At 35.3% G+C, this 11223-nt stretch overlaps 1 protein-coding gene across 1 annotated transcript; it reads left to right on the top strand.

Moving 5' to 3' along the window:
• The first annotated feature begins 2808 nt into the window (after nucleotides 1-2808).
• LOC148876494 (ribulose bisphosphate carboxylase small subunit, chloroplastic-like) lies at nucleotides 2809-4217 on the top strand. Its single transcript, XM_088966999.1, has 3 exons — nucleotides 2809-3186; nucleotides 3300-3431; nucleotides 3650-4217. Exons 1-3 carry the CDS (start codon nucleotides 3040-3042, stop codon nucleotides 3911-3913), a joined length of 543 nt encoding a protein of 180 aa, XP_088823125.1. The 5' UTR covers nucleotides 2809-3039; the 3' UTR covers nucleotides 3914-4217.
• Nucleotides 4218-11223: the final 7006 nt, after the last annotated feature.

Here is an 11223-nt window from a genome sequence, read left to right as displayed (position 1 = left end):
TTAGTGGTATAATTTAGCATAAATACCATTAGTGATGTAATTAATACTGTATGTTTTAAATACTGTTAATCTTTCAAAATATTGAAACTGTAATTAAATGTAATTTTATGCTATTATGCTATAAATAATGTAAAATACATTAGTGATGTCTATTATACTATAAATAGCATAAAATTATAAGCTATAAATGATTTTTAAACTGTAATTAACAGTAATTATAAGTTAAGCTATAAATAGCATGAAATTACATTTAATTACATTTAACATTAATTAACAGTAATTAATTAACACTAATTGTTAATTAACGGTAATATAATTCACAATATTTATTTTAAGTTGTAACTAGATTATTTTTAAACTGTAATTACCAAAAAATTACATTTAATTAGTTTTAGCCAAGAAATTACCAATACATTTATGAAAATATGATAATTTCCAAAAATTAATGTACTTAAATAAATACAGTAATTTAATAATTACAGTATTTATTGAAAAAAGTATTATTAATTAATAGTATTTTTTTCATAATTATAGTATTTTTAAAAATTAATAGTATTATTTAATTAACATTATTAATCACAACATTTATTTATTAACATTTTGTGTTTAAAATGCTTGGTTTATTTATTTGAAAATGGTGTAGATGATTTTTGTTTTTGTTGTTGCCATCTTTTTGAAAATGTTTGCTTTATTTATGTGATTGATGTGTTTTCAATTTGTTGTTGCAATTTCGTTAGGTACTTTGTGTTTTTTGATGTTGCCATCTATCTCCAAATGTTTGGAATTTTTATGTGATTGATGTGCAATTAAATTTTGTTTTGCTATTTTCAATTTGTTTTTGCAATTTTATATCCATAAAAACAAAATACTACTACTACTACTAATAATAATAAGTATTTAATTAGAAGTATTTATATTTGCATTATTTTTCATAATTTTTAATAATTTACAGTATTTAAAAAATACATTATTAATTAATTAATATTATTATTTAATTAGAAGTATTTATAAATGCATTATTTCGCTTTTTATTTACCAAATCCCATGCATCGCATGGGTCCCCGCTAGTTAAATATAAAATCCAAAAAATTGTATATTTCAACTAAAAACAATAATCACAAAAAATACAGGAAATGATAATAAAAATCTCCAGAATTTATGCATTTCAAGTAAAAATAGACAAAAAATTACATAAAAATGATGGATATATATATATATATATTTCAACCAAAGAATAGAATAAAAGAAAAAATTACAGAAAATGATAGCAGATAATGATTAATTAATAATCATCTGATCGTCATTGTATATTTCAACTATAATGATTTATAAAAAAAACAAAAAATATATAAAATATACAAAATAATAAAAAATATAAAAAAAAATTGGCTGCGGCAGTGCCTCTAGATCAGATGGTCTCGTCGTACTTGCCGGCATCATCTTACTCGCCCTTGTTTTCCTACTTCCTCCGTTCATTTGCCCCTAATTCTCCTTCCTCTGTTCAATCGTCGGCATCGATCTTCTCCTCTGTTCCTTGTCAACATCAATGTTGTTGATTCAAAGGTCGGGGAGAAGGAATTCCGATAGTAAACAAGAAATAGTATTTCAAAACCTTCATTTTGCCATTGATTTGAGATCATGGAGCAACGACTCAACAGATTGACGTCGTTGCTGGTGGAGGCGAGAATAATGACAGCAATTTGAGTGAAATAACACACTTGAGTGAGTCCTAAATAGTGAGAACGGTGACGGCGAGAGTGATGATTGGTGGTTTTGCAAAGTCCTAAGTGAGAAGAAGAAAGAAGAAAACCTTAATAAGTATTAGAGAAGAAAATTGTCGAAGCATCAAAGTTTAATGAGTCACTCGACTTTAACCCTTTTCCTTCGACCCTAATGAGTCACTCGACCAATGTTGACCCATCATTAGAATGAATGGATTATATTGGATGAGTCAGATGTGATATAGGGTGATTTGGCCCGAATTCGTAGCATGGGGATACTTGGACATGATCTGGCATAAATGACAACTCAGTGTGACAGTTTGGCCACTATTCGGTGCAACAAGCTCGCTGAGGCCCGGTCAAACTATCCGTCGGGTGTGATACCTCGGTGTACCTCGGTGCCTCGGTGCAAGGTAAACCTGCCCGAGGTGGTTCGGTGCACGGTAGCTTGGTAGACTACAGGGAGATCTACCTGACATCCGTACCTACTGAATTCGGTGGCAGTGCTCGGATCCCTTACCAGGCGGCGTTCTGCCTGCCGTCTCTAAAAGGCATAGCCCGCCTGACGTTCGTGCCCTGTAGTAGCAGCTTGCACCTGCCACCTTTGCCCAGTCAGTAACGGCTAGGGTAAGGATGGTTACGCCTGATGTGGCCGAGCTCCGGTATAAAAAGACCCTGACCCTCACAAGGTATAGGTATTGAAGCTTAAACACTTTCAACACTCTTACTCTCTGTTCTTCCTTTAAAATTTCTCCAGTTCTAACTTAGCCAACAAAGCATTCCCACTGGGAAAGCTCCTTGAGAATCTTTCACCTTCTTCTTCCCCTCAGGTACCACCTGTGCAAGCTAAAAGCCAAGTCACAAGCACCTAGGAGTGACCGGATGGTACCAATATCGGATTGGGGTCAGAATTGCCAGCCCTACCTATGAAAAATTGCCATCCTCAATGCTCCTGAACGGGTGATTCACTTGGAAAGTGGCAGATACAACTGGCAACGTGTTAAATATTAGATTTAACCCTCAGGTTCGTTTGCCACGTGCACAAGTCCAGAAGAAGACGCTCCTTGACGCCTCGTTTCCACCGTCTGGGTAACCTCCAAAGTTATTAACAATCGCAACCCTCCACCTGACGATCGCCCAGGCATTCTCCTTTTGTCGTTTTCCCCAGCCAGTTCCGCACTCCCACTACCCCCCAAAAATAAACTACGGTCACCGCTCTCGCACAGAACTACTAGTATTTTCTCTGTCCTTGTTCTGATGTCTGATCACTTATTTTTTTTTAAGTCACAGAACCTTTAGCACCGAAGCGGGATAAAAAATGTCTGCCATTGCCCTTTCCACTCCGTTGGTCAGATCCGGCTACACAGGCCTGAAACCCAGTTCCCCGAAGCTGTTCCCGGCGAAGGATTCGATCGGGTGGAGGTTGAAAACTGTCTCCAATGGCTCCAGGACTCACTGTATGAAGGTAATATCGATCATGTTCTGATCATCTTGGAGAAAGCATATATCCATCCACTTGTTAGTTGTTACAATACTTCTCACTATCCTCTTCATCTGTCTTGGGTTCATGATGAACAGACATGGAATCCAATCAACAACAAGAAGTTCGAGGCGCTCTCGTATCTCCCACCTCTCTCAGATGAGTCGATCGCAAAGGAGATCGAGTATATCATTCGAAAGGGATGGATCCCCTGTATCGAATTCGACGAGGTAAGAAAGAAATACAAATCTATTTTCTTTTGTTAAAGAACCTGTCTTCATATTGCCATGAATGATGTACTAAATAAAAAGAGAGACTTTCAACTTTGATTGCATCAATTGGTGATGAAATTAAATTCTCAGAACTCTCAAGTTCTTCAGCTAATGTTCTTCATTTAATTTTTTTTATTGTTGTGTTTTCTGAATTTTTCTATTTCTATTTGTTGAAGGTGGGTCATGTGCATAGGAGTAATAGCAGGATGCCTGGGTACTATGATGGTAGATATTGGACACTGTGGAAGCTACCCATGTTTGGGTGCAGCAACTCATCTCAGGTGCTGGAGGAGATCCATGAGTGCAAGAAGATGTATCCCAACGCCTATATCCGTTGCTTGGCCTTTGACAACAAGCGACAGGCTCAGTGCATGGCCTTCGTCATTCAAAAACCATCCGCGGCCTCCACTACTACCAACACCGCCTGCGGCTGCCCTTAATTAGGTCACTTGCTCTCTCTCTGTCTCTGACTCTCTCTGCTTTCTCCCGTGGTAACTTTTGTCTGATCTTTTTTTTTTTTAGTGCAAATAAGGTGATACGATATGAAGTGACTTTGGTTTGGTGGGTAGTTTCTAGTTTTTAATGATAGTATAGATTATAATAAGAGTCTCTCTCACATGTGAGGAGCCCATGGTTTTATTTACTTTTTGGGTCCAGTATGTATTTTGTTTTGATAGGTGGTACAAATGTAAGTGCTAAATGGAACGGTTAAAGTAATTACATGGGACCTGTTCTGTTGGGCTAGCTGTGTTCATGATCACTACACCAAGCCCTTCAATATCAATGGGCCATTTCAAATGGGTTTCAATTTTCAAAGTTGTGGTGGCCTTGAAAACTTAAAAGAGGTCGCACATAGATTTGATAGTCTAGATTGATCGAATGATGCAGCATGTTAAAATTGACAAATCACTCTTCTGTTTCGGTGGGCTTAAAAAAAGGATTTGGTGGGGTTTAACAACATTAACAAAAGAGGGGCTATGATTGTTATTTGTGATTCTGCACTATTTAATGGGGAAATAAACCTACATGCTTTTTCTCATGGAGGTAATCTCAGGATAAAAGAGATTCCATCCTGATTAAAGGAGTAAAATGGTGAAGGCACTCATAATAGGGTTAATACCGTTGTTAGTTTATTATCAACCTTCCCAAACGGGCACTTACATATAGCTTACTCCTTTTCTGTATAAGGTTGGATTTGTTCTCATCTCTATTCTCATAATATAAATAATGTTCAACGTGCTCCCCACCAACCTGTTTATTACACACAACTTTTGACCCACCAGTTTGTATTCGGCAGTGAAAATACAAATACAGCTCTCCTGGCACAAGAAAGCGAAGGGAGAGTTCTTGATTGTTCGATGCCTGTCCCCATAACTGGGGACAGTCTCGCGGAGTTGATTGGTCAAGCCTTTGGTAGTCAGATCGTTTAGTGAAAAAAGCTTGAACCATCCAGTAACCTTTCACATGGCAAGATGGTTGGGCTTGGGCCCCAAAGAATCTCAAGTATTCCCCTTGGCTTGTGGATAAAATACAACTGTTGCTTTCGCAAACAGGTGGGATACGGGGAGCACTCGGATCATCTGCTCACTCAGCTGTGTACCTACGGGCTATGTAATTGGCATGCTCACTTGTTATAGGTTACGTTACATTTTCGGTGTAAGCAGCAGATTCCATCTTCAAGGCGGAGAGAATGAAGTATCTCAATGTAAATGGTGTTTGGTATCAATGGTGTTTTTCGGAGAATTGGTGCTAGTTTAATGTCAAATAGGCCTTTGGGTTGCATTTGTTTAAAGTATAAATGAGAATTGGGGTAAACTTTATATCTCGGTTTGATTTTGTAAGCATTTGGTAGAGGTGTTTATATATCTTATCAATTGCTTGTCAGTATATCATGAAAAATTTGTGGGAAATGTACATCAATAAAATTGATGTAAAACTTTACTTTCCTTTGTTCAATGGTTACCTTGCGTCTCCTCTGTCCAACGGTCTCTCCCCTGTTCTCCTTTTAGGATTCGACATTATCAGTGAGCGGTGAGACCTAAATCTCCTTGAGTGGTGAGACCCAGTTGTTTGGTTCAAGAATCTCCTTGAGCAGTGAGACCCAACTCTCGTCTCTTACAAGCGAACACTTCCCTGAAGTAATCGTTTTCAGCAGTGGCTGTTGCTCTGTCGAGATCCAGTTTTTATGCGAAAAACTTGTCTCTGGTGTGTTTTCCGTCGAGACCCAACTTCTTGTCTCTTACAAGCGAACACTTACATGAAGTAGCTGTTTTCAGTAGCGGCTGTTGCTCCGTCGATACCCAGTTTTTATGCGAAAAACTTTCGTCTCTGGTGTATTGGGTCTCATTGTCTCTGGTGCATTTTTCGTCGAGACCCAACTTATGTCTTTGGTGTAAATTGTCAAAATCAATCTGTCCCAATTTCCATCAATCACAAAATCGATTCGTATATTCTCATCGTGTAAAATTTGAATTTACACCTCAAACAAATGCAGCCTTAGTAGAAAATCACTCAATTTATTGTTTCGTTGAATCATTGAACTGTTGAATGTTTCTTTGGGTTAAGTGAGAGTTTTATCAGGAAAAAAATACAAAAACATGGCAAATTTTAGATCTATGGGTGATTTTTTATTGTTTAGCACATGTGTCGCACCATAATTAACAGTTTGCCAACCAAGACCGGTGTGGATGTTATAATTGGTTCCACAACCTACTAAACGACTATTGTGTTCATTAATCTTTGTCTACACTTGGCATACCTCTAGAAGAGGAGGTAGAGGTGTAAATCGGGTCGTGCCGCTTGCAATACAACACGTGGTACAACACATTATGAGTTGGCACGACACAACACGACTATACGCACATAGGACGACCCGTCATGGGTCGGCATGGCATGGCCCACGGGCTTGTAGTGGACTGCGCTCGGTCCCCCCACCCCAATTGCTAGTTTCAGCTTTTATGGTTTTTTTTTTTTTTTTTTTTTTTTTATATAGAAATACCCCCCAATAGCTATATAGGGGGGTATTTATATTTTGGTTTTGGGGGAAGAAAGAATGATACAAATGCCCCCCAACAGTTATATAACATCTAGTTTGGGGGCATTTTGGGTAAAGTGATAAATAACTTTACAATGACCAAAATATTGCTTCCAACAACTAAAAAACGACTAGTTTTTAGGGTTTTTTGGGCAATTGAAATATTTTTAATTCTTATAAATAGTCTTATCCTCCACCATTCTTATCACACCAATTCAACAATTCTCTTAATCTTTTCTCTAGTTCTCATAATCTCTCAAGTCTCAATCTCTCAATCTCTCATACATTCTTTGATTCTCCAATTCTCAACTTTATTGAAGTTTCAACAAAAAGAAGGCTTGCTCAACAGCTCAAGTATCTCAACTCTCAAGTTAGCAATTTGGGAGGCTTGGACTCTTGAAGTTTAAAGGGTTCAACCGTTGAAATCAAGTTGGGATTCTGAACTGACAATCCGAATAAGTGCAATTAAATTAATTTATTTTTTTAGAATTAAAAAAAAAAAATTATCGGCTCCTTCCAAAACCAATTCTCCAACATGTTTAATGTCGATGATATTCAGTCATAGCATGGTAGTATTAGCACCGATGTGGATGCTATTGATATTGATGGAACTTTTAACCCTAGTACTGATACTAGGGGAAAGAAAAAAAGGCCACTAAGTTGATTAGCCTAGTTTGAAAAATATTTAAAATATAGGAGGTTTAGGAGAAGGGAAAAAGAACTATTTGCCAAAAATGTAGGAAAGACTTTAGCTATTATCTCAAGGGTGGTACTGGTCATTTGGGTAGGTATTTGTTCACCCATGAGAAAGAAGAAGAAGAAGGGAGAGAAACAACACAAACACAAATTGAGGGGGGGGGGGTTGGTAGTTTTAAATATTCTCAAGAAATAATAGGGCAAGAATTAGCAAAGTACATAGTACATGTTGAACAACCATTTTTGTTAGTTGAAGATACTAGAGTTGAAAAATGGTTACGTAATTTTGTAAGTCCACAATTTAAAAAAATTTCTAGGAATACTATTAGATCAGATGCCTAAAAAAATTTTATTCATAAAAACAAATTTTAATTTATATGTTATCAAATCTTAATTCTAAAGTTGCAATTACTTATAATATTTGAACTTCTAAATTTAACATAAGTCATATTTGTGTTAGTATTCATTTTATTGATGAAAATTGGCTTTTAAGTTTTATTAGGCTTGAATAGCCACATTCTGGCCCAGTTATTGCTGCAAGTATTTTAAATACTTTACATGCTTATGAAAATAATAATAAATTATTTTCTATTAGTTTTTATAATGCTAGTAATAATAATTCAGCAATAAATATTTTAAAATCTCAATTAAAACCGTGTTTAAATGGTAAATTATTTCATATCAGATGTGCATGTCACATCTTAAATTTATGTATTCAGGATGTTTTAAATATTATTTCTACTCATATTTCTAAAAATAGAAATTATATTATGCATTAAAAGTTATGGAGCAAGAAAATAAGACTTTAAATATTTATGTCTAAATTATGGTTTAAAATATAAACATTTTATATTATATGTTAAACATAGATGGAATTCTATCTATGTTATGTTAGAAATTTGTATTTCTCACAAACAAATTCTTAGTGATTTTTATAATGCAAAAATGCTTATTGATATTATATTTGGGGAAGACTAGGAAATAGAAATTTGTATAGGAGATTTTTTAAAACATTTTTATGATGCAACTAATGAATTATCAGTTATTTATTATCCAACTAGTTGTAATTTAGCTTATCAATTAATGATTATTAGTGATTGTTTTGCAAAATATAGAAAAAATCCACAATTTAAAAGTATTGTTGAAATAATGGAAAATAAATTTAAAAAATATTGGGAGGACATTTCTTCTGTTTATTGATTAACTACAATATTAGATCTTAGGATAGGAAAGGTCGTTTAGATATTTTACTTGAAACATAGTGGAAGAGAAAACTTTTTTATTTAATAAGTAAGAAGTAGAAATCCACTACCTCGACAATAAGTTCATTTACTGAATTTAATTTTTATTTACAAGCAAATTTTTCTACTTTAGGTGATTCTTCCTTCACCTTGGAGGGAACAAATAATTTTGATATTTTAGCATGGTGGAATGAACATGCAAAAAATTATTTAATTCTCGCTACCATGGCACGTAATCTACTAACCCCTTTAGTGTCTATAGTTCCATTGGAGTCTTGTGTTAGTGAATGTAGTAGGGTGTTGGACAACAAGAGAAGCTGTATGAATGATGAAAGTCTAAAGATGTGCATCTACTTTAAAAATTGGTTGGATGCTGAAGATAGATTACAAGATAAAGGAGGGCATGACACTACACTTAATGTTTCACTTGAAGCAGATGATCAAAGTCAAGAACAATAAGAAAAATTGATAAAGTCGATATTTTTTGTATACTCAATAGTTGTCTAGCATTTTTTTTTCAAATTATTGTAAGTTTTGTTTTAGTTTTATTTAATTTATTTAATATTTTTTAATAACATAATTTTTATTTTCAGTTTGTAACTATATTGTATTTTTATATTTTATTAATTTATTCCATTTCCAATTTTCATATTTCATTCATCCAACCATTGTATGCTTTGTATCATTCAAATTTAAATGAAATAAAATTCCTTTTTTTCTTGCAATTTGTTATTCATTTTGAGTTTTACTTAGTAAAACTCAATTAGTTCTTGAAGAAAAGTTAAATATTTTAGTTTTACTTAGTAAAGAAATAAAAAAATGAAAATATCAAAAAAAAAGTTTGGCCCGGTTCGGCCCACGCCTAAGGCCTGGCCTGTGACCCAACTTGGCATGGCTTGCAGCTTGCCCGGCCCAGGCCCGTGGCATAGAACAGGCCCACATGGGCTTGGGCCATGGGCCGTATCGGACTGACCCCCTAAATTATCTTTGGGGAGGGTGGCACGACCTAGGACAGCATGCAGGCTGGCACGGCATGACCCGCACTTTATGCGGGCTATAGGTGGGCGGTGCCGTGTTTGCCAAACACGGCCTGTTTTACACCTCTAAAAGGAGGTGAGGGATCAAACCTGTAATCTATGGTAGACCCTTCACGACAAGGATAGTGAAACCCTAGAGGAGGTGAGGGATTTTCACGATAAGGACAGTGAAACCTTGTTCTGTGCCTAAACCCATTAGCCTATTGCAATATCAATATGTAATACAAGGAAAAAAGAAAAAAGAAAGGAAGAAAGAAATAATAAACAATTTGGATCGGTATATTGGAATGAGGATTTATTAGTCTTCACACCCTCCTTACAGCTTCGAAGCCATGCATTTGGAGCATCTTTGCATGAATGAAAATATACAAATACAAGAGACATTCACAATATTATATTATGAAACATTTTACATAGATACCCCTATGCAGTTTCATAATTTGTGTATATTGCAATGACACTCCTATAGTTTGTAATTATTTATCTGTGCCATGCCCTTTCAAAATTTCTACTTGTTTTAAGAGGTCAATGGTATAAAACTATAAGCAGTTTATGACAAAGTGAATTAAGAAAAATAGTTACAACTTATAGGGGGTGTTTTAATAATATGCAAACTGAACCACCACTCAGAGACACTTGAAACGTGCTTTGTTTTGGGAACCTCGTTGTACCCCTAATTTTGGTCCTACCTAAAATCAACAAATTCACTAATAATAGGCCGCGCTTGCACACAAGCTTTTAATGTTAAATGGCCTAAGACCCTAAAGTTTATGTGGGTATGTTGGTTACAAAATTTAATTACACAAAGCCTAGTTCTATTCATACTCTATTATAAAAGTGGATCCCGCAACTCCTATATAATGAAATATGTAATATGAGCAAGTGGGGTGATTTGTCATTCATAACTTTGAGAAATAAGGATGCATTTGGTTTGTTAGAATAAGCGTACGTATGGAATTGAGATCAGACTGGCTCATTCCAATTCCATCCACTTGGTTGATGGGAATGACATTACCATTCCCATTCTAGGTGAAACGGGACTCCCCATATAGGGAAATGGCCATTCTGCCCTTTCCCTCAATGTGATTTCCATTCCCCCCTCTTTTTTTAATTTTCAACAACAACAAAAAAGAAAGAAACCATTTCAATCAAAGGACCTAATCGACCAAAGGCATGAACATTTCACAGGTGTGGTAAGACCAAGGTTCAAAGTATCTATACACCCTTGTGTATCGGCAAAGGCGTTTTGGTACTTAAAACCACATGCTTTTCTGTTTTTTCAGTTTTTTTTTTTTTTTTCAAAATTTGGTTTTTGGGCTTATTTTTTACTATATTTTTTATTAAAAAGAGGGGGGGGGAGTTCCTAAAACACATGTAAACAGGTGTATCAGAACCCCAATGATATGATAGGATACACCGGATATATGATAGGATATCAAAATTTTGAACCTTGGGTAAGACCGTTTTCCAACCAACCATCCTTCCCTTGTATCACTTTCTTTTTCATTTTTTTTCCTCTTCTTTCTCCCTCTCTTCTTTCAAATTAATGCCTAGACTTGGAATCTTCCCTCTTTCAAATTTCGGTTGATTTTGATTCCAACTTCTAGTTGATCAAAACGGTAATAGTTGAAATTCGATTTCAATTCTCAACTGAACCAAACAGACATCAGAAGTGATTCTGATTTTGATTGATTCCGATATCCTAAACACGAACCGAAGGAACGGACCCTAAATGTCAATGT

The sequence above is a fragment of the Nelumbo lutea genome, chromosome 1 (assembly GCF_056320005.1).
Source record: "Nelumbo lutea isolate HS-2025 chromosome 1, American lotus-T2T, whole genome shotgun sequence".
NCBI lineage: Eukaryota > Viridiplantae > Streptophyta > Magnoliopsida > Proteales > Nelumbonaceae > Nelumbo > Nelumbo lutea.
The sequence above is the reverse complement of the archived record's forward strand: the minus strand, read 5'-3'. Positions and strand labels throughout refer to the sequence as shown.